Source organism: Drosophila busckii, chromosome 2L (genome assembly GCF_011750605.1).
Source record: "Drosophila busckii strain San Diego stock center, stock number 13000-0081.31 chromosome 2L, ASM1175060v1, whole genome shotgun sequence".
NCBI lineage: Eukaryota > Metazoa > Arthropoda > Insecta > Diptera > Drosophilidae > Drosophila > Drosophila busckii.
Genome location: NC_046604.1, coordinates 16,619,276 through 16,641,463, shown reverse-complemented (window position 1 = coordinate 16,641,463; position 22,188 = coordinate 16,619,276). Strand labels below are relative to the sequence as shown.

At 40.1% G+C, this 22,188-nt stretch overlaps 4 protein-coding genes across 20 annotated transcripts in view; 3 read left to right on the top strand and 1 right to left on the bottom strand.

Moving 5' to 3' along the window:
- LOC108608094 (tyrosine-protein kinase Btk29A) overlaps nt 1–6,528 on the top strand; it is a 39,760-nt gene extending 33,232 nt beyond the window's left edge. For 3 of the 4 annotated variants that reach the window (XM_017999298.1, XM_033294915.1, XM_017999299.2), the window contains 7 exons: nt 3,522–3,700; nt 3,760–3,957; nt 4,016–4,146; nt 4,935–5,063; nt 5,120–5,892; nt 5,950–6,083; nt 6,145–6,528. In XM_017999298.1, the coding sequence (XP_017854787.1) occupies nt 3,522–3,700; nt 3,760–3,957; nt 4,016–4,146; nt 4,935–5,063; nt 5,120–5,892; nt 5,950–6,083; nt 6,145–6,243 (1,643 nt within the window). In that variant the 3' untranslated portion in view covers nt 6,244–6,528. Of the gene's footprint in view, nt 1–1,632; nt 2,281–3,521; nt 3,701–3,759; nt 3,958–4,015; nt 4,147–4,934; nt 5,064–5,119; nt 5,893–5,949; nt 6,084–6,144 lie in introns of those variants that run through there. The other variant, XM_017999300.1, reaches the window with a different exon arrangement.
- Nucleotides 6,529–8,813: 2,285 nt separating this feature from the next.
- Nucleotides 8,814–20,880, top strand: LOC108607972. 14 transcript variants are annotated; one of them, XM_033295092.1, is made up of 15 exons: nt 8,814–9,176; nt 13,072–13,267; nt 13,321–13,626; nt 14,260–14,361; nt 14,591–14,695; nt 14,843–14,941; nt 15,001–15,099; nt 15,161–15,259; nt 15,336–15,596; nt 17,816–17,950; nt 18,007–18,105; nt 18,198–18,290; nt 18,465–18,530; nt 19,596–20,049; nt 20,220–20,310. In XM_033295092.1, exons 2-15 carry the CDS (start codon nt 13,156–13,158, stop codon nt 20,224–20,226), a joined length of 2,037 nt encoding a protein of 678 aa, XP_033150983.1. In that variant the 5' UTR covers nt 8,814–9,176; nt 13,072–13,155; the 3' UTR covers nt 20,227–20,310. The 14 variants fall into 14 exon arrangements, with proteins under 14 accessions (XP_033150983.1, XP_017854615.1, XP_033148907.1 ...); XM_017999126.1 differs by lacking the exon at nt 8,814–9,176 and adding an exon at nt 12,925–13,015; XM_033293016.1 differs by lacking the exons at nt 8,814–9,176; nt 18,465–18,530; nt 19,596–20,049 and adding exons at nt 12,925–13,015; nt 20,746–20,880 and having other exon boundaries at nt 20,220–20,473.
- LOC108607976 lies at nt 18,873–19,551 on the top strand. The gene is made up of 2 exons (XM_017999129.1): nt 18,873–19,109; nt 19,161–19,551. Exons 1-2 carry the CDS (start codon nt 19,046–19,048, stop codon nt 19,439–19,441), a joined length of 345 nt encoding a protein of 114 aa, XP_017854618.1. The 5' UTR covers nt 18,873–19,045; the 3' UTR covers nt 19,442–19,551.
- Nucleotides 20,881–21,094: 214 nt separating the features above from the next.
- On the bottom strand, nt 21,095–21,892 carry LOC108607975. The gene is made up of 3 exons (XM_017999128.1): nt 21,709–21,892; nt 21,243–21,644; nt 21,095–21,185 (listed from the first exon to the last, which is right to left on the bottom strand). Exons 1-3 carry the CDS (start codon nt 21,769–21,771, stop codon nt 21,141–21,143), a joined length of 510 nt encoding a protein of 169 aa, XP_017854617.1. The 5' UTR covers nt 21,772–21,892; the 3' UTR covers nt 21,095–21,140.
- Nucleotides 21,893–22,188: the final 296 nt, after the last annotated feature.

The window sequence follows — 22,188 nt, the reverse complement described above, 5'->3', positions numbered from 1 at the left end:
CTAAGCTAAGAATACTTGTTATATAATTATATAATTGTTGGCGGGCTGCACCTTTTATTATGCGCTCGTCGCTCGTGTGTAAAAAGAGGCGCTAAATTGTTGTCTGTTTATGTAAAATGTTAGACAGCCCCAGCAACAATAATTACAATAAGTAACGTGCCCGCACACTCTTCTCTCTTTTTTTCTGTCTGTCCGCTGTGTTAACAAAATGCATTTGCATTGTTATTGCACGCGTCTTTGCTTTACAGCAATAACAACAACGAGCAGCGCAAAGAGAGAGCGCAAGAGAGAGCGACAGCGGCGCATGAAGTTTTGATTTAAAGCGCTGCGCAATTTATGTGGTCTACTCTTAGGCATGCACTAAAAAGCTGACTGCTATGCAACTCGATACAAGCGTGAGAGCGCGCGAGAGCGTAGAAGCAAAGAGCGCAACTTACGTTTAGTGCGTTATGCTAATTACTGTATGTGTGTGAGTGCTTCAAGCTACAAGAACAAACAAGCTGCGCTGCCGCTCTCTTTCTCTTGCTCTTACTCAACTTTAGCCACAGCAATTACATTTACTTGCTTTTGCCTGCCTGTTGCTTCAACAACAATATTTAGCAACAAAGTTTTTGCAAAAAAGTGTAGTCAACGCATTTTGTTGTCTGTCTGCTTGCGGCTTATTTATTTATTTTCTTTATTGCTAACCACTTTTGTGTAACTTTTTTTTATTGGCAGCCAAAAGTTTAATGAATAAGCGCTTTCAATTGCAGCCAACATTACAAACATTTTGTAAAGTTAAAATAAAAATTACATTTACCGTTGCCCCAATGGGCAAAAGTCATGATCCGTGCGTTCGCCTCCGCTCTCTTGCTCAAGTCTTTTTATACGTTGCGCTTGGTGGCTTCTGCTCGCGCTCTGGCTCGCTCTCTGCCAGCGTCAGCGTCTCTGCCCGTCGCCACCTGCGCGCTCGCTCTGCTACAATTAAGTTTTACTTTATTGCTGCTGCTGCTGCTGCCGTTGCCGTTGCTTTGGAGTCTTTTTCTTGCTTTGCCATTCATGTGTTCGTCGTTTTGCGCGCTCTCCACTTGACAGCGACGTCGCTTACCTTCGGCTGCTGCTGCCGCTGCTGCTACACTTGTTGTTGTTGTTTGTTTATATACACTTGCACATTTTTTTATGAGAAAGGAAAAGGGTATTAGCAAGTTGTGTGGAGAGAAGAGAGCAGGCAGCGTGGCAGGCTCAATAAAGTGGAACAGCAACACAAACTAAGTTGATGCAGTCATGTGCGTCTGTCTGTAGAACTGAGAAACTAAAAGAGCTAGAGCTAGCAAATTTGATATGTAGGCGCTTCTATACGCGCTTATATTTTATTTGCTCCCACGCTACGCTACAAATCGAAACTTAACATTGTGATAGTAGTCAAAGTGTATATAACACTTGCTGGCGCCCAACTTTGTTACGCTCACTTGTTTTTTCTCTGCCGCTGCCGCTGCCACTGCCGCTGCCGTTGCTGAGCAGCATTTTAAAGCGCTGCTTTGGCAGTTGGCTTTGAAACATTTGCTGAAACAGTACGCGTCGCGCTTTAAAACTTAAGAAACATATTTAAGCAATTAATGAGCTGCTTTTTAATTAAAACTAGCTAATTAAATAACAATTTTTAATCACAATATACACAAGATTGGCTAACTTTTAAGCTTATTGTTGTGTGTATAGAGCTGCGCGTTGAACAAAACAGAAAAGTGCAAACTGAGAAAAAAAAACTTGTGGAAAATAAATTTTTTTCCAAGATGGCCGCGTTTGCCATTGCGTGAAAGCCAAAGCAGCAGCAGAAGCAACAATAAAAATTGAAAGTTAACAGAAGCTAAAGCAAACGCATATATAGTATATAGATAGTGAGTTGTTGTCAGGAAGCGCGACTTTTTGGGGGCCAAGCGGTTAACGGTAAAAGCCAGTAACTAAAGTTGTTGCGCCCAGATCGTCGTCGATCTCCTAAAGGTCAGCCAAGCAAGTAACATGGAAATGCCAGCAGCGACTACGACAACAAAACTTGCAAAAAAAGGAAGCAGCCATGAAACCAGTTTGACAACAACTACAAATTGTAGTCAATATTAGCAACAACGGCAACAGCAACAACATAAATAATTGCAGAATTGAACAAGTGATTTATGTGAAAGTGAATTGACACAAATACTGCACAAAAAAATTACAAACAAAACGTATAACGGCAAAATAAAAGAAGCAGCAGCAGCAGCAGCAGCAGCATTTTGACGATGATGCTTTTATCTGCGCTGAAGCTGGGTAAGGTGTTTGCTTGTATTAACCCTAGAAGGCCGTTAAATTAAGTGGGCGTTTGCTAATGAATCATGCGCCAGTTTCACCTGTTTAAAGAACTACGTTTAGTTTATATTATGCACGTGTTTGAAAGTCTTACAAGGTCTGACAGCTGCAACAAACTTACAAATTTGCATAACAAGCAGCGCAAAATTCCCTCAAGACAATTACACAATTGGCTTAAACAATGCGCGATATTGAAGTAGCGCAGCTAATGACAATTTGTTTGGCTTTCAAACAGGCTCATATAGGCCACGCCCACTACACTATAAAATACAATCATAATATTTGCTTCCGTTTTATGTGCAATTTACGTTAAAGAAAGCTTGAAGTTGGTAACGCTGATTAACAAAAGCGTGGCAAACAACGAAGTTTAAATGCGCTGCAGCATATAAAATAAATAAATGTTGCTTAAATATAAAAAATGCGCCAACTTTAACAATGAAAATTGCTCTAAGCGCTTTTCAATTTGCATGAAAAATTTGCCGGCGCTTATAAAGAAAAACTTTCTAATTTTAAGCGCAACGCATACAGCAAAAGAAAATACATAGAGAGGCAATAAATTTTCTCAGGAAAAATGTATGATATTGAATATTGTTATTATATATCAATTGAAAGTCGAACTTAAGTGTCTCTTGGGAAATCACGTTTGTGGGCAAACACTTTCGCTTTGTTTAACCTTCACTTTTTAATTGTCTATGTGTGTTTGATTCTTGTTGTTAACTTGGCTACAAGTGGCGCCTACTCAAGTTACTTTAGCTGCTTACTCATCGCATACACACACATATGTATATAAAAATGTGGGTTATTGCATAACGCCGCCCACTAACAAAAAAGTAAAAATCCAACAAATCAAATGTTGTGCCGCTTAATTGGGCTTTAACTTGTAGTTCAGCTTACAATTTGATTTGCATTTGACATATTGACGCGTCAATGAACTCGGCGCTGTATAAAGTCTTCACTGTAGGCAGCGCAGATGCCTTGAGGTCTGAATCTCTGAGGTCGAATTGTTGCAGTAATTAACCTTGAGTTAGCTCGTTGAAGTCTTTAAGGCGCTTTTCGATACTTTTGGCTAATTATGAACACGAGCATAAACATAACGAATCAGTTTTTAATATTTATTTAATGCACTACATTAAAATCAAAAGACTTGGGCAACGAACTTGAACTTATAGCTAACTTTTTTTTTTCTTTTTGTTGTATTACAGGCAACGGCAGTTCTCCAGCCCAGAATTCAACGCGCAGCATCAGTCCAAACAACTCGACAACCAACAGTCAATTCAGTTTGCAACACAACAGCAGCGGCAGCCTAGGCGGTGCACCAGGCAGCGTCAACGCTGGCGTCGGAGGCGGCGGCAGTTGCACACCCACATCGCTGCAGCCACAGGTGAGTTTTTGAATTTCAAACACAGCCTTAGAAAGTTTATTAATTTATGCGCTCTGCAGTCCTCGCTGACAACGTTCAAGCAATCACCCACTTTACTTAACGGCAACGCTGTGCTATTGGATGCCAACATGCCTGGTGGAATACCCACGCCCGGCACGCCCAACTCCAAAGCGAAGGACAATTCGCATTTTGTTAAGCTGGTCGTTGCTCTATATCCATTCAAGGCCATTGAAGGCGGCGATTTGTCGCTGGAAAAAGTGAGAGAAGCTGCAATTTTGATTGTGAATTAGTTGCTTATAATTTAATCAATTTCAGAATGCCGAATATGAAGTAATTGACGACTCACAGGAGCATTGGTGGAAAGTTAAGGATGCAATTGGCAATGTGGGCTACATACCCAGCAATTATGTTAAGCCCAAAGCGCTGCTGGGACTCGAGCGTTATGAGTAAGTGTTAAGCACTTCTATAGCTTGGAATAAGTTTGAGTTAACTACGTCGCTGTTTATTGTACAGTTTCCTTAATCTTGCCTCAATTGTATCAAGTGTTTTTATTTAAATCAATGCTTAAGCTAATTGTTGATAAGTTATTTCTTTAAGCTCTAAACTTTTATATATAACTTAAGTTAAGCCTATAAGCTGTTAGCTTTTGTATATGGCGTTTATTTTGTAGCATAAGCGTTCAATGATTCAATTAATCGTAGCCCTTTATTCAAATTAAAAATAGATTAATAGGCTAAAATTTAAGTTTCTACGAATTTTCTTAAGTTATAAAATGGCAAGATTATTAAAATAGCAATAGAAGGATAGAAACTAATGCAATTACTGCTGCTAATTTATTAAATTAATAATAATACAAAATATGATTCAGTTTGAATATGAGTAGCAGTAACTAAAGAATTGGCTGGGATGAATTTTTGGTCTAAATATGTGTTAATTAATACTAAAGTAATTATTACGATAAAAGTCACAATAAACTTATTTGTAAAATAGCGTTCAAAATACTAAAATAATTAAAAAGAAAATTATTACAAGAAAAACTCACAATGAACTTAAATGTAAAATAGGAATGAAAAGAAATTTTAGCACTTAAAACGCTATTAGAAACAAAATAAGCTATTAACATATGTTAAATCGCTCCTTAACTATACTTAACTATAAGCTGCTTAGTTAGTTAAAGCCTTAAATGCACTAAAATTAACAATTCTAATATAAATGTTGCTACTTTGCTTTGCAGATGGTACGTGGGTGACATGTCCAGGCAACGTGCCGAGTCGCTGCTCAAGCAGGGCGACAAGGAGGGCTGCTTTGTGGTGCGCAAGTCATCCACCAAGGGTCTCTATACGCTATCGCTGCATACCAAAGTGTAAGTAGTATAAAACTAATAAATATGAGCTGCTAAATAATCTAATACCTCAACAGTCCACAATCGCATGTGAAGCATTATCATATTAAACAGAACGCGCGTGGCGAGTATTATCTAAGTGAGAAGCACTGCTGCGAGACTATACCGGATCTGATTAATTATCATCGTCACAACTCTGGTGGATTGGCCTGCCGCTTGAAGTCATCGCCTTGCGATCGTCCAGTGCCGCCTACGGCGGGTTTGTCGCACGACAAGTGGGAAATACATCCCATGGAGCTAATGCTTATGGAGGAGCTGGGCTCGGGACAGTTTGGTGTTGTGCGTCGTGGCAAATGGCGCGGCAGCATTGATACCGCAGTCAAAATGATGAAAGAGGGCACCATGTCGGAGGATGATTTCATAGAGGAGGCAAAGGTTATGACCAAGCTGCAGCATCCGAATCTGGTGCAGCTCTATGGCGTTTGCTCCAAGCATCGTCCCATCTATATTGTTACCGAATATATGAAGCATGGCTCGCTGTTGAACTATTTGCGCCGGCATGAGAATACGCTAATTGGCAACATGGGTCTGCTGCTGGACATGTGCATACAAGTGAGCAAGGGCATGGCCTATTTGGAGCGCCACAACTATATACATCGCGATCTGGCGGCACGCAATTGTCTCGTAGGCTCTGAAAATGTTGTTAAGGTGGCCGACTTTGGACTGGCGCGCTATGTGCTCGATGATCAGTATACTAGCTCCGGCGGCACCAAATTTCCCATCAAATGGGCGCCACCCGAGGTGCTTAACTATACGCGCTTCAGCTCCAAAAGCGATGTGTGGGCTTATGGTTAGTACAAGTCAAAGCTAAACTGTTTAGCAGGCATTAATTGTTTTTGTTTTTTAGGTGTGCTCATGTGGGAGATCTTCACTTGCGGCAAGATGCCCTATGGCCGTCTAAAGAACACCGAAGTCGTCGAGCGTGTGCAACGCGGCATTATATTAGAGAAACCAAAGTCGTGTGCCAAGGAAATTTATGACGTTCGTAGCTTGAAGCCTCAGCCTTGTTATGAAGCCAGATCTAATGAATTTCCATTTGCAGGTTATGAAAAAGTGCTGGTCGCATGGCCCTGAGGAGCGTCCCTCGTTTCGTGTGCTCAAGGAGCAGCTGGCACTTGTGGCTCAAACGTTAACCGACTAAGCGACTGCAGCATGCACTGATTAGCGCACCCAAAACATAAAAACCTACATTTAATTATTATTATTATTAAAGATATACGAGCTAAACTTAATGAGTTACGAATGCATACAAAATTAATTGAATATATACGGCCTAGTTATGTTTGCAGCACACGTACGTACGTATAGACCTCAGTTATATATGTACATATATCTAAGTAAAGAAGCGCCGCAACTAAATGTTTAAACAATATGGCATATATATTATTATTATTATAAAGAGAGAGAGAGAGAGAGTTAAAAGCAGGGCAGCAAAAGATAAAGCTAAAGCTTAAGCTGAGCAAATGATATCATTATGTTTATTATTATTATTAAATGTATGTAACAACAAGTATAACAACAACAAACAACTATATGCATTATAGTTAACTGTAGTTAATAGTCAAATTTTTGATACATTTCATAACGAACGCTGATGAGTATAATTATATAAAATATATATATTATATACATTTATACTATGCGCATTATAATTATTGTGCTTTCTTTAAAGTAAGTTTAACACACACGCAACATTACAACAAAATGAATCTAAGTAAACTGATTAAGCGTAAAATTAATTTATAAGCTCTCAAGTCGGCACAGAGAATCGCTAAAAATGAAAAACATACAAAACACAAAAAACAATGTGAAGATCCCACAATTTTTATTAGTTTAGAATTTTACGTGCTTAGTTTAAGTTTTGTGATTTATTGTTTAATTTTTTTCCACACCCGCCCCTCTACTTCGAATGTTTTTTTTTAAATGCAACAATTCCATATGCACTTTGTTTGTGTATTTGCTTTAAATTTTAAACTGATTTCTGCTGATTTTAACGCATACATAAACGTTACATATATTATAAATATGCTACATATATATTTTACCTATTTTTATAAACAAGTTTTACTTAATTAATTTTATCCATCGCCTAAGCAAACAAAACGAAAACAAATATAAAATGTAAAATGAATGCAGCTTTGTTTTTTTGTTCGTTTTTATTTACAGCACACGCCCTTTGCAGTTATAAACAACAACATTTAATAAATATTGGGCTAGACTGCATTGCACTTAACAAAATTCGGTTTCAAATGCAAATGTTTGCGAGCCAAAATTAAACATTTAATACACAACAACAGCTTAACAACAAAAGAGCAGAACCAAACCGAATGCAACTCAAAACAAGACTTGTATATATTTTATAAGCGCCAACTATACAACAAAACAAACAGCAGAGCAACAACAATATTGAAACACCAAAGATAAATCAAATGCGAATCCGTAATCAAATAGCAAAGCAAACAAGGTACTTTAAAAAAACATTTTATACAACTTTTTGATACCATTACCGATTTTGATAAATGCCAAGTATATAACTTAGACAGTAAGCAACAACAACAAAAACTAAACTAACACTAGCTAAAGTCAAGTCCAGTAGCCTGCATATTAAATAAAAAATGCCTTGTTAATAGTACGCGCCTAGTTAAAAGCAACAAATACACCAAGCCTAGCAACATAATACGCTATATATATTACTAACTAATTAATTAAAACACGCAGCTTAGTTGATTTATTGCGCAGATGAATAATTAATTCATACACATTTCTATTGCTATAGACAAGCCCTATAAAAATTAATAATTCAACGTGATATTGCTAAAAATGAAATGAAATAAATAAATGATCCTAACTAATATGCAAATAGTTTACATTTAAATGCTTAAGTTCAAATTTAAAAGTAAATTTAGCTTAACAGATGCTCAGCAATGAGCAGCTTGTAACAGTGAGCAGCGTTTAACATTACAGCGCTCAGTTTCAACTGTTGAGCTAACAGCGCAAAATATAAGTTGAGCAGCTCACTCTTATACTTTGCTGTTTGACTTATAAACTAACGCTAAAATGTTCTTAGTAAAGTTTAAAAACAACGTTAATTTCAAAACAACAATTATTAACAATTACACACAATTAAGCTATTTTAAAAATTTTATTTTATTCTATGTATTATTATTACTATTATTATTATATTGTATTGCAATTTGTATGTCAAGCGGCGGCGAAAAATGATCTTATATAGATTTTCCATGCTCCATTGGACACGTGTGTGGGTGAAGGTTGTCTATGTGCAAAACCGCAGCACTATAAATGATGCGATTATATTTTCTATATTTTTATATAACAACAAGAGGCGTTATTGTTTAAATGCCATAAACAGTTGAGCGCGATGAGCAATAGCAGCAGACCCCGAAACAAATTACAGCAAATCAATGAAGCATGCAAAAGGGCATTGATTTAATGAATATGTAAATTTGATTTATAGGCAATTAAACAAATCCAAACTTAGTAAACACTTTCAAGATAAGCTTGAGAAAGCGGCAGCAAACAGGCGCTGCTAAATTAACAGCGCGCTGTTAAACGCCAACGCAAAGCTGAGCGACTAACAGCTGCTGTGAGCAGCGACGCGCTCGCTCTCTCGCTCTCTTTGAAATGAAAAGCAACTGTTGGCTATGTTGGCGCTCAGTTTAAGTTCAGCGGCGCTCGAGTGCGGTTTAAAAAAAAAAGAAAAGCAGCAAACGTATAAAGCAAATAGAACATAAATTAAAGAATAAATCTGTTCTCAAGCAAATCATTTGGCAATTGCTAGTAAAAAACAATACGCGACAACAGCTGTCACTTAAACTCAATTAACGAATTGCGAACAACGAACAAAAAATACAAAACACCAAACTTGTCAATTGACAGTTGGCTGCTTCCGTAACGGTAAACTACTAGTGGGCTGCCCAGCTGTTTTGAAAGTCCTGCGGCAAAGGCTGTAAAATAAACAAGGACTGTTTGCTATTAAAACGGCTAGCTCAACGCTAACTCAAAGTTTTTTATTGTGCAAATCAAAGTTATAAAAACAACAGACAGCATAGCTGGGTAAGTAATACAAAAGGGGGGAGTGGGGTGTGGGGTGTGGGCTGTTGTCTGCTGTAGGCGTAAACCCTCGAAATTATTTTCATAGACAATGTCACTGTGACTGCAGCCGTGACTGTGACTTGTGACTACAACAACAACAATTATGCATAACGATTATGTATGGCGCACATTGCGTGTTGACTGCATTATCCTGACCCGAAAAGTTCATTGACTGTTGGCGAACTGTCTGTCTAACTATTTGTTCCTGTATTGGCATTTGACTTGCTCGACAGCTGTTTTGCATACACTTTGCTTGTTTAGTCAATGTTTTTAGTTTTGTCTATTGATGTCATATTTTGGGTCTGCGCCACAAGTGGAAGTCTTTGGTTCATTGTAACCTTTAGTGCGCACCATGACATCAGCTCTAGCTTATTATTAAATGCAAACCGGTCGACTCTAAGCTCATTTTTCAAACAAAAAAATAACAATAATGTATATTATGAGCAAAACAAATTATAAACTTGCTTGGCGCTGGCTCAAGGCTGAAAATTCACAGCTCTCTTTTAGCTGTGGCTAAAACAAAAAAAATCATAATTATGGCAGCTCATAAAAGCCACAGCTATGCAAATATCTGGCTGATCAGTCAAACGGAAACGTCGTTTAAGCCAGCAGCTTAAATTTTTATATCAAACATAGGCTCTCAAGTTGGCTAGCCCAGTTGCAGCTTTCACTTGACTTGGCCAAAACACGTTGCCAAATACATACGATCTACGCAATTTAATTAGATTTCGAGAACAAAACTAGTTCAACAGCCACAAGCAAAGCAAAGCGCTGATGTCAATGATGTTTGTGTAGTGTTTATCAGTACACTGACAAAAATATTTAATGCTAAAGTGCAAATAACTTTTTATATATAATGTTATGGCAATATTTTAACAATTAATTTAGTTAGCTTATTGCTTTAAAAACTGCTAATAAATTTTTAATTATTTTAAGCCTTTTATAGTGTATTCAATTAACTGCTATCAACGCTATACTTGAACTTTTTTCACTTGTTTTTTTCTGCTATTTTGGGCATCCAAACGTTTTTTTTGTCTTGTTGTCTCCCCTCAACTCTCTGCACTCTTCCCTGATCTTTATCTTTAGCGTTGTTGTCGCTTTGCCGGTTTGTCTTTTTGGCTTGCTTGTCTTGTTTTTTGCTGTTAATTAAACTTACATAGCCGACACACATACATAAACAAATAGTTATGTCGGTCTGTTATTGTTAAATACACACGTATGTGTATTAGTTAAATAAAGTTATAGCAACAATTAACTGACGTGTTTGACTGTCTGTCTGTGTGGGCGCCACAGTCTGAGTCTGAGTGTTCCCAAAAACTTTTTGGACAACTCAATGTGGGCTAAAGGAAATGGCCAGCAACTAAGACAGTCAGGCGAGTGAGCAGTAAACGTCATTGGCGCTGTTTGGGCGTAAAAGCTGCTGATGGACATTTAAATGCTGAGCTCATTATTATTTTTTCATAGCAAGCAGCGCGTGAAAGGTGAACATAATAACAAATAAACGTTGTTATTAATATGTTATGCACTAAAAAAAAAAAGCGTGTAGAAAGAATTTTTATCTAAATATGCAAATTGCTTTTTATATTTTTAGCTTACTAAAATAATTAGCAATTAGTTAGCAATCAATCATAATTTTCGCTAGATAGAGCAGCTGCTATTCGTCTAGCTTTAGCTGCTATTGTTTGCTAATTTATTTCTATTCTTTTTTGGCATTTGATATCATAAATTGAAGCTGACGTGTGTGCAGCTTGTGCTATTGTTAAAGCTTTAATATGTATATTTGACTTGACACTTGGGTCACTCCACACACAAATCAATTTCAATTGCTTGGCTGAGAATAAAAAACTAACAAGTTAAATAGGCAATGGAGTCATGTGAATGAAAATAGATACCTGACAGGTTGACGCTGAGCGGAGAACGCAGCAAAGCTTGAGAGAGCGACTTAGTCTAAGCGTATGCGTTAAGACTGTGTTGGGGGCGTGGCATAGCCTCTTTGACCTCTGCCTATCGCTGGCACCATCTACTGTAATCTGATGCAAGTGGCCGCGTTGCAAGCGTTGCATGTGCGCTTTTAATTTGATTAAATGCTGCTAAGCTAGCCTGACGTTATTTTTTATTTAACAACAACACTTCACGCTAATGTCTGGCTAACAACAAACGTCTGGCCAAATGGCTGATTCATCTGTAGCGGCCTTAAAAGGCCGTTTTGCTTTACTCTGCAGCAATTGAAGTTGAATTGTTTCGTTCGCTTTTATGTGGGTGCACTTTTGATGATGTAAGATTCGTTGCTTATGGAACGCATATGGCCAAAGCTATAAAAACAACAACAATTCAACTCAACTCAACTCAAGTCAAGTCAAGTCAAGTCAACTGAAAAGCAAATATGCTTCAATTGCGTGCGAGGTCGCATATAACACGCCCACTTTTTAGCCTCAGCCTCAGTTTGCTTTATATTGGCCCCATTTATGTCAAATGGGCGCTGCAATGCCACGCCCACCTAGTCAGGGCGCCAAGTCCATGGTTTCAGTGTATTTACATAAGGCGTAGAGCAGTTGGTTGAATTCACGGTCACGCTCGAACTTTCAGCGCGTCTGCGAGCTCAGCTCAGTGGCTACACTGTGCAAAAAGCATGCACAAATTAAGCAAATATTTATATTTTTTAATATATCATTTTATATTTAATTTTTCTTTATGCAGAATTCAGCTGAGCGCTACACTGAGCGCAAAGCATGTCAAAAATTGTGCAAATATATAAAATTGTATATTTTTATTTATATTTTTTAATATTACTTTTTAAATTTAATTCTGCTTAATTCAGAATTCAGCGGAGCGCTACACTAAGCGAAAAGGAAATATGTCAAAAATATGCAAATATATAAATTTGTGTTTCTTTATGTATATTTTTTAATATTACTTTTTATATTTAATTATGCTGCCATTATTTCCAACTTTAATGAAATTCATAAGCTAATTTACAATTAAAACCTAAGCTAATCTAGTTTGCAACCTCAACTTCAACGATTGGTAACTCATTTTCGCTCAGTGTACGTCGTTTTGCTTGGCATGCAATTGTCGCTCCATAAGTCATTAAAAGTAATCGTTTTGTAGGCTAACATGCGCCAAATGGGCAAAACATTAGCACTCTGCATTTTTGACTGGAGCTAAGGCTCAACCTTGTTGGCCGCACTTACCCTAAAGCTTCCTTTTTTTTTTGGGGTTATGGGGTTGCCACTGCACTTGACGCTGGCTCTCCAAATACATCAGGCTAATCGGCAGCCAGCCAATTGGGGTCGTCAGCGTATTGATTACCAACTGCGACGTCGCTAACTGATACCAACCCCAATATACAGCGCCAGCGCCTGCCGATAGGCAACACTTTTGGGCTCGTGACTATAAGGCGTGTGTGTGTCTAGCTAGAAAAGAAGGTCACGTGTTGTAAGAAGCCTACCGCAAAGTTATTGTTGTTTGTCCATTTGTTTATACAAACAAATCTTGCCCCAGAAAATTCGAAGCACCAAAACGTGAAACTGTCACATGGAAAGTTTAGTTTATGCTGTCGCAGTCGAATTGATTTTATGCCAAGTTAAGCTGTCAACAACTCGATTTGATGAGCTGCTTGCTGTGCTTGTTAAGAATATTGATCTATTAGCTTTGGCTACTTTTAGATTTATTTACATAGCAGGCTGTAAATATCAAATGAATTACAAGTGTACTTAGCATTCGAATCTTAAATCAAATTTGAGTAAAAACTTTTATTAAATTAACACTACACCAATAAGCACTGCAACAAAATGGCCAAAGTTTGTTTCAACTATACGCTAATTACAAATATTTTTAACTTTTGCTCTTTGCTCAGATATTCTTTGGTAAAAAGCGACCCAAGCCTGTCAAAAAGGATCTTGGACCCTGCAAGCCTGTGCGCAATATACGACCACTAACTATGGGCGGCAACATTGAGCAGCGTCCCTGGACGCCCACTGTGCGCACTGGACGCATTGCAGCAGAAACCTCCAATCCGGGTCCAGCTATAGTGCAGCTGCCTACGCTTATAGGTAATTTATCTAGCGATAACAAAAGTTTGCGCTACTTTAGTTTTGCTTTGCAGGCAGCAAAGTGCCGGACTCGAAGAAGAAGGGTGCACCCTCGTATTCATTTGGACACAAGCTGCGTGGCAAATACGAAACCACTGGACCGGGACCAGCTCAATACAATGTGACTGGTCTGCGTGCCAAGGGCAAGGATTATCCACGCTCTGCCACGCTGCAGAGTCGACCCAAGGAGCTGACGCGCTTTGTTAATCCCGGACCTGGTGAATATGATGTGCTGCCTGCATCCAAGGCGGTTATTGATGCCACGCCCAAGTATACGTTTGGTCAGAAGCCGCCCAGCGCCAAGTACAGTCTCATACCAGGTAAGTCGCCTGCGGTCCAATGTGGGCAGCCAAACAGGCTTAAGGTTTATTGGTTGTTTGATTGGTTATGAAGTTGCGTTATTGGTGTTGGTTGCGCATGACGCATGGCGAGAGAGACTTCATCATCATCATCAGCAGCTCCATCAAGCAAGTCATCTTGGAACGTGGCAGCATCATTGTATATATCCCATAGTATATTCGATCAAGATTCAAGCATTTAAGCAGCGCGTAAGTAACGCTCTGCTCTCTTTCATTCACTACTCTCTCATTAGGTGCATACATTAGTCGCGCTCTTGCGCTCTCTGCTCTCTAGCATGCTTTATAGTGTTTAGTGTTGGTTCTCTCTCTCTCTCTCTCTCTCTCTGTAGTTTGTACTATAGCTGAAACTCTCTTCTCTACTCTGTATCAATTAGAAATTTGTAAACCACTCTTTACTTTATTTATTTATTTTATTAGTACAACTCTTAGCAGTCACTTTGTAGTTTATTCTGTAGCTCTCCCTCTCAATCGTAGCTAGTTACTTTTTTTTTGTAAATATTTCGTTTGTGTTCATAATTTTGCCTTGATTTATAATTTTTAATTAAAATATTTTCTCTTTTTGATAAACATTGCAACCAACGAACGTTTGCTTAGGTCCCAATCATTATCAAGTGGTACCGCTTGATGTTTTCAAGCCGCGTGCGCCTCGTTATACCTTTCGCATAAAGGTTAACGTTTATCTTGTTAACAATCCAGGTAACACAACTAACTGGCCAAACGTACATGCAAACTTTCCTACTACAACTCACTAAACCCGCTCACCTTTGAATTTAACTTGGTGTTTGTTCTATCTGCTAGTCTTAGCTACTGTCTGTCACCTTAGTTATTAACTGTAGCTCTTAACTTGCCTGTGCATAACGTAAAACGTATTTTGGAAACTTACATCGTAGTCTACCAATTTGTTTTGTTTTATTAACACTAACAGCGCCAAATAGCTATTGTCCTGAAAAGGTCACACAATCAAGAAAGAATGCGCCACGTTACACATTCGGTAGACGAACTAAAATCCAACACGATATATACACACCAGGTAATACTCGTATAACAAACTGGCACTCCCAAACTCCCGCTAGTTAGCGCCTTCTAATACGTATTTAGCAGCAACTACTAGCATAAGTGTTAGCCAAGCGCACTTAACTGCTATTTGGTATTAATAAACTTTAAATCTATTCCACAGCTCCCGGGGATTACTGTCCCGAAAAGCTGAATTTCAGCAGAACGCCCGAATTTAGCTTTGGCATCAAGCATCATGAGCTGCGTTCTGACTTTACACCAGGTTCGTAACTCCTCCTATCTAGCTTCTGTAGCAACACTTTATAGTTTGCACCTTTGTAGCACCTGGTTCTTATACGCCTGAAAAGGTTTGTCTAGAGCACACGCCCGCTTTTAGTTTTGGTATAAAAACAAAGCACACACTCATCAGCGATTCTCCAGGTGAGCTGTAGTCCTCACTTTTCCACTCTGCTTTATTATAATTTCTATAATTTTGTATTAGCACCTGGCACTTACAGTCCTGAAAAATCGAAACTGCACACGACGCCCGCTTTTAGCATTACGGGCAAGTCTACTCATGATGTTGTAGATTGCACACCAGGTAAGTTTTGCTCTATTTATTCAAAATTTTTAAACTTTACATTTTCTTAATCAAATATAATTTCCATCTCTTACAGCTCCCGGCGCCTACGAGCCTGAGAAATGTGTTTTAAACAAAACTCCAGCGTATACATTCGGCCATCGTGTCCAGCTTGGCAAGTCAAGCGATACTCCTGCCCCAGGCACTTACGAGCCGGAGAAGGTGCGCCTCGACTTTACACCCTCCTACACACTAGCTGGCCGACATGCCGTCAAGTGCGTGGACCTTACGCCCGCACCAGGCTCGTACGCTCCGGAGAAATATCGCAGCGATCATATGCCAGCGTTTAGCTTCGCTGGTAAGCATGAGCAGCGATTTGAGAGCACCACACCAGCACCTGGAGACTATTGTCCAGAAAAAGTACGGCACGATCATAATCCTGCTTTCTCATTTGCCGGACGTCATGACATCAGCAAATCAAGCGACACCCCAGCACCTGGCACCTACTCGCCTGAGAAAGTGCGACAAGATCATAATCCTGCTTTTTCCATCGCTGGCAAGCACAGTCCAAAGATTTCAAATGATACTCCTGCACCTGGCGATTACTGTCCAGAAAAAGTTCGACAAGATCATGCGCCTGCTTACAGTTTTGGAGTCAAGAATGATCCCAAAGTAGATTACCACACACCGGCTCCAGGGGATTACCATCCCGAAAAGGTCAGACAAGACCATAATCCCTCTTGTGCTCCCTATAGGTCTTCTCCTAAGCCACGATCTTTCAATAAGCCATGATGAGTATCCCTGCTCCTAGGCGTCGTACTCGTCTTATGGAAGAAAACCCAACACAAGGATTTTTAACATTCCTGCTTAGCACCATGGCTGGCAAAAAAAGCACAATCCAAGAGGCTTCTAATGTTGATAACTCCCAGCCTCCTACCGGAGATTACTGGTACAACAGAGAAGTTCATAGACAACCACTGCATTACAGCTTTGGAATCAGATACCATGATCCCAACATAGAAATCAACACCCGCCCAAGGTAAATTATTCATCCCAATAAGAATCATGACAAACCACAATCCTTCATAAAGTCCATGCCCAATGCATCATCTGCAACCAAGTGATACGCCACTCCTGGCGCTACTCGCCAGAGAAAACCGCAAGATTTTAATCCTGCTTACACCATGGCTGGCAAGCATAATCCAAAGGCTTCTAGTGATACTCCAGCTCCTGGAGATTACTGTCCAGAGAAGGTTCGACTAGATCATACACCTGCTTACAGCTTTGGAATCAAGAATGATCCAAAAGTAGAAAACAATACACCCGCTCCAGGAGATTACCATCCAGAGAAGGTCAGACAAGACCATAATCCCTCCTTTTCGATGGCCCCAAGGCATGATCTGCATAAGCCAAGTGATACGCCAGCTCCTGGCGCGTACTCTCCTGAGAAATGCCGTCAAGATCATAATCCTGCCTTCACCATGGCTGGAAAGTATGATCCGAAGGCTTCTAGTGACACTCCAGCTCCTGGAGATTATTGTCCAGAGAAGGTTCGTTTGGATCATACTCCCGCTTATTCTTTTGGAATCAAGAATGATCCCAAAGTAGAGAACCACACACCCGCTCCAGGAGATTATCATCCAGAGAAGGTCAGACAAGATCATAATCCCTCCTTCTCCATGGCCCCAAGGCATGATCTGCATAAGCCAAGTGATACGCCAGCTCCTGGCGCTTACTCTCCAGAGAAAACCCGCCAAGATTTTAATCCTGCTTACACCATGGCTGGCAAGCACAATCCAAAGGCTTCTAGTGATACTCCAGCTCCTGGGGATTACTGTCCAGAGAAGGTTCGACTAGATCATACTCCTGCTTACAGCTTTGGAATCAAGAATGATCCCAAAATGGAGAATCATACACCCGCTCCAGGGGATTATCATCCCGAAAAGGTCAGACAAGACCACAATCCCTCATTTTCCATGGCTCCAAGGCATGATCTGCATAAGCCAAGTGATACGCCAGCTCCTGGCGCTTACTCTCCTGAGAAATGCCGTCAAGATCATAATCCTGCCTTCACCATGGCTGGAAAGTATGATCCGAAGGCTTCTAGTGACACTCCAGCTCCTGGAGATTATTGTCCAGAGAAGGTTCGTTTGGATCATACTCCCGCTTATTCTTTTGGAATCAAGAATGATCCCAAAGTGGAGAATCACACACCCGCTCCAGGGGATTACCATCCCGAAAAAGTCAGACAAGATCATAATCCCTCCTTCTCCATGGCCCCAAGGCATGATCTGCATAAGCCAAGTGATACGCCAGCTCCTGGCGCTTACTCTCCAGAGAAAACCCGCCAAGATTTTAATCCTGCTTACACCATGGCTGGCAAGCACAATCCAAAGGTCTCTAGTGATACTCCAGCTCCTGGAGATTACTGTCCAGAGAAGAGTCGCCTGGATCATACACCCGCTTACACTTTTGGTGCAAGATACGAGCACAAAGTGGAAAATCATCATCCAGCGCCATGTGATTACGCACCCGAGAAAGTTCGTCTTGATCATACACCCGCCTACACAATTACAGGTCGTACGACCATTGAGCATATAAGCCATACGCCAGCGCCGTGTGACTACAAGCCAGAGCAGTGTCAAGTGAATGGAACGCCTGCGTTTACCTTTGGTATGAAGCTGAAGCGGGAGCAGATTAGTGAAACACCAGGTGAGCGCTAGAAGTAGAATTTAAAGCAATTAATTTTGAATTTATTGCAACTGTAGCACCCACTGCATATGAGCCGGAAAAGCACAATCAGCACACACCATTGGCGTATACGTTTGGCACCAAGACAACGCTGAAGCAACACAGCGATGCACCTGGTAATGCACTTTACTTTTATAGTCTCTTTAGCATCCTTAGTTTCTATGTTTATTTGTCCTGCATGTTGCTTAATGTTTGTATTGCTTGTTAGCTCCCGGACATTATCATCCCGAGCTGTGTAAGGTTGATAGCTCGCCGGCCTACAGCTTTGGGCTGAAGACAGCGCCTTTGATGCCGTTGCCAGGTAGGTGCTGCTTGCTTTTTTAATTAGCTAAGCTGGGTTTGGACTCCATGCAACTTTTCTGTTTTGTGTTCTGTTTGTATTTCTTGTTGTTTGCTCTCATTTCCTATGCGGTGATCTGGCCTCCCATATGTATTGTATGTATATAAATGTTAATTCATCCTGCACGTTCACTAGAACCTAGAGGCGCTTACATTGAAGATCGCATTGTACAAAGACGCGAACGACGTTTGGCAAGCCCTGGTAAGCTCATACACTAAAACTAACCACAAAAGCGCTTCAAGTGTTGCCAATTTTAGAATGCACTGAAAGAAAGAGGCGTGTGAGTTTGAGTTTTATACAAAAACGAGATCATTAAAAAGATAATATGGTAGAAGAATAGCTAAGGCAGCAGTCTCAAAGTTTGAGGAGAGCAAAACTCATCAATCCAAGCCCTTGTTACAGGTAAAACTTTCACATTGCGTATACGTTATATAGTACGTATACGTACATTGCATAATATGCAAGAAATTAATTGCTAAGGCATCAATTTTTTTATAATCAAAGTTTAAGTAGTGCAGATCTGTTATCATTTAAAAGAATCCAATGTATTAATTCCACATTACGTATACGTAATACGAGCGATATTAGGTACATTGAAGCTGCATATTATTTTTTGCTGTGTATGCATGAAATTAATTTGCAACGCTCTAAACGCTGCTCTAGCTGCTTAGTTAGAAATATTTATTATTGAATTACAAAGCTTTAAACAAAAGAAGATGAAGCTGCTCTTAGCTGCGCTGTTAGGCTTTTGGATCTTTGCTTTAACAGACAGCGGACGCTGTGAGTTTCATTAAGCAATAGTTAGTGTCAATTAACCAACTTATTTTTTAGATAGACCCAATGGCGCTTGTCTAGTTTACAACAAGTACAAACATGAGCGCAGCTGTAAAGGGCCACGTCGCAAGTTTTATGCATTTCATCGCATTATATTGAACTGTGTATCGGTGTTTTCCAAATGCAAACGCATGCATAAGAATAACGAGTTTTCAACGCTGAAGAAATGTCATCGCGAGTGTGGCTGGCATATGAAGATTGAGGGCATAAAAAGTCCAGTCAATGGTAACAGCAGCAGCAGCAGCAGCAGCAGCAGTAGCAGCGGCGGTGGCAGCTGAAACTATAAATGTTTAATTAACAACAATAAAAAGTGGATGCACTTGAAGCGCTTGTGGTTAGCTTTAAGCTTGATGTGGGTGCACATTTGAATGTTAAGCGTAGTTAAATTTAGTAGTTAATAAGCTTAAAAGTTTAATCACAATTTGCACGCAGTACGCAGCAACAATGTGGATAAGGAAAATGTTACAACCACCATAACAATTGTTAGCACACAACAAAATGATGCGCAAGCTTCAAAGCTATTGAATGGTACAACAACAACCACCACCACCACAACAACAACAAAGCACAGCAATGGCCACAATGGCCACACTGAGTTAGCTCCAATTACACAGCACCAAGTCTTAGCCAATGGCAAGCACTGCGAGTCCAAGTCCAAGTCCATTGTCAGCAGCATGCATCATGAGCAATCGGCGCATGCGCAGCGTGGCAATCTCAAGGTAATGGCCAGCGGTGTTGCCGATGCCAGCAACAGCAACTGCACCAGCCAAAGCACGCGCAGTGTGCTGCAGACCGATGGCGCCATTGTCACCAGCGGTCAGTCCATTAAGAGCAGCACCGTCAAGTACGCTGTCCAGGCGAGCAGCGTGCAAGAGCAGCTCATCAGGTAACCAGCCCCCAGTTGCTTACTAAATGTTGTGCGTTTTATGTTCTTACAGCTCATCCAAGTCAAGCATTCCAACTACTAAAACCAATTAAACCATTCTAGCCAACCAGTTAACCTTACTAATTGCCAAACTTTAAACCAAGCACAAGCTAACTTTGTTTTTTTGACAGCTCCTAACGTCTACAAAATACCCACTGTCTTGGGCAGCAGCAAGGAGGGTCCCATACGTTCAGCACCCGCTTATACCATGGCCGGACGTGAGAAGGAGTCGCTTATACCGGCGCATATTACACCCGGTCCAGGCTACTACGATGGCGAGTATACAGTTATTAAATCCAAGCCGCCTGTCTACTCCATGCGTGGCAAATTTAAGTTTGTTACGGATGACAACAAGCCAGGTCCTGGCGCGCACTGTCCTGAAAAGGTAAGTACACGTTTTTAGTTTAGTAATTGCAGCTAACTTTGCCTGTGCGCACACGCAGTATTGGGAGAAACGCTCCACGCCCGCCATATCCTTTGGCATATTGCATTCCAAGTTCTGTGGCCGACCGGGTCAATATTTATTGCCAGATCGTTATACACGCTGCCTTATGGAAACGCGTCCCGACAAGGGCTATGCTTAGCCTCTGCTCCAAATTGCATATTAAACTATATTTAAAGCAAGCGTCTGTTTTTGTTTTTTACTATTTTTTAAAGGTAAATCTTTCACATGTGCCCGCTTATAGTTTTGGCATCAAACACTCGCAGTATCTGGGACGCCTGAACGATAAGAACAAAGAATGTGATTATGGCTTCTCGGGAATTTGTTGAACTGCTGCTGTACTCCTTGCTACTAGCTCAAGACGTCGCTTCCTAATTTATGTTTGCAATTCTCAATCTAACGCCAAGTTTTTAAACATATCTTCTAATACTAGCTCTAAGTCGAAAGTGTTGTAATTGTTGAAAAATTAAAGCGCATTACTAACAAAAGTTTTTCTGTGCACTCCATTACCAAGATTTTATTTGCCACGAAATTTTACAGCTATATTTGCAAGACTCATAATATAATATTGAAATGCCGTAGGGCATACTTAAATGATCAGCATTATAGTTTAGTTCTTGGTTATTTCAATTTCAGCATGGAAACAGGACTTGCCCTAGAAAAAATAAATAAATTAGTAAATTAATTGTTAAGTTTAGTTGCTTGCACTTACAGTATCGTGCTTAATTTCGCAATCCACAATAAGATGTCCACGTGCCATGCCCAGCATAGCTTTGTATTTGGACAAATCGACGGTATGATCATTGGCGCAAATCTTCTCTTCAGGCACTGGACAGTTGGATGGAGCGCCGAACAGCTTAAGCATATCCTTGGCCTCAGTTGTTGCTTGATCAGCAGCAGCGCACAAATCCATTTTGCCCTCCTTCATTACCAAACCATCTTTTTGCACCTTGAACTTGGCCTCGGCTGTGGCAAACGCCTTGTTGGAAATGCAGCCTGTGGGTATAAGCTCGCACTTCTTGTTCAGCTTTACACTGAAGCCATCCTCCACCTTCATGATGGCATCATCGCCAGCACAGTTCTCCATTTTGACCAGCTTTGCCTTGTAACCATTCTACACATAGCAAAGTAAGCAACAAATCAGCTGCACTGTCATATCTTATTTATTATAAACTTACGCAGGCGGAGGCCGCATCAAAGGCCATACAACTTATCACAAATATAAAAAATTTGAAAAACATTTTGAGCGCAATTCCCGTACAATACGAATGTGAACACGTCAGTTATAGACTGTACTGCTATTTATACCAGCTGAAAAACAGAACTTTTGATTGAACCTATTGTAATTATTTGCACATTAAGCTTATATTTGGGCTATGGAAATCGCTGATCGTTCAGCTCAATTGCAGCACTGATCACTGCTCACTGGACGGTCTAATTTTTCATTAAATCTGGCTATATATTAACTTTAATTGGCAACCATTTTTAATTGTTGCATGTTTTCAGATTACATGATAAGGTGTAAAAAAATTCCAAATAGTAGTAAAAGTAGAGCAACATGCAAGCTAGATTTGGCTCAAAGTATAATTAACAGGCTTGCTGAAATAACTGTTTTTCATTGTACTCATGACAAACGATTATGTACTGAAATGCGCTGT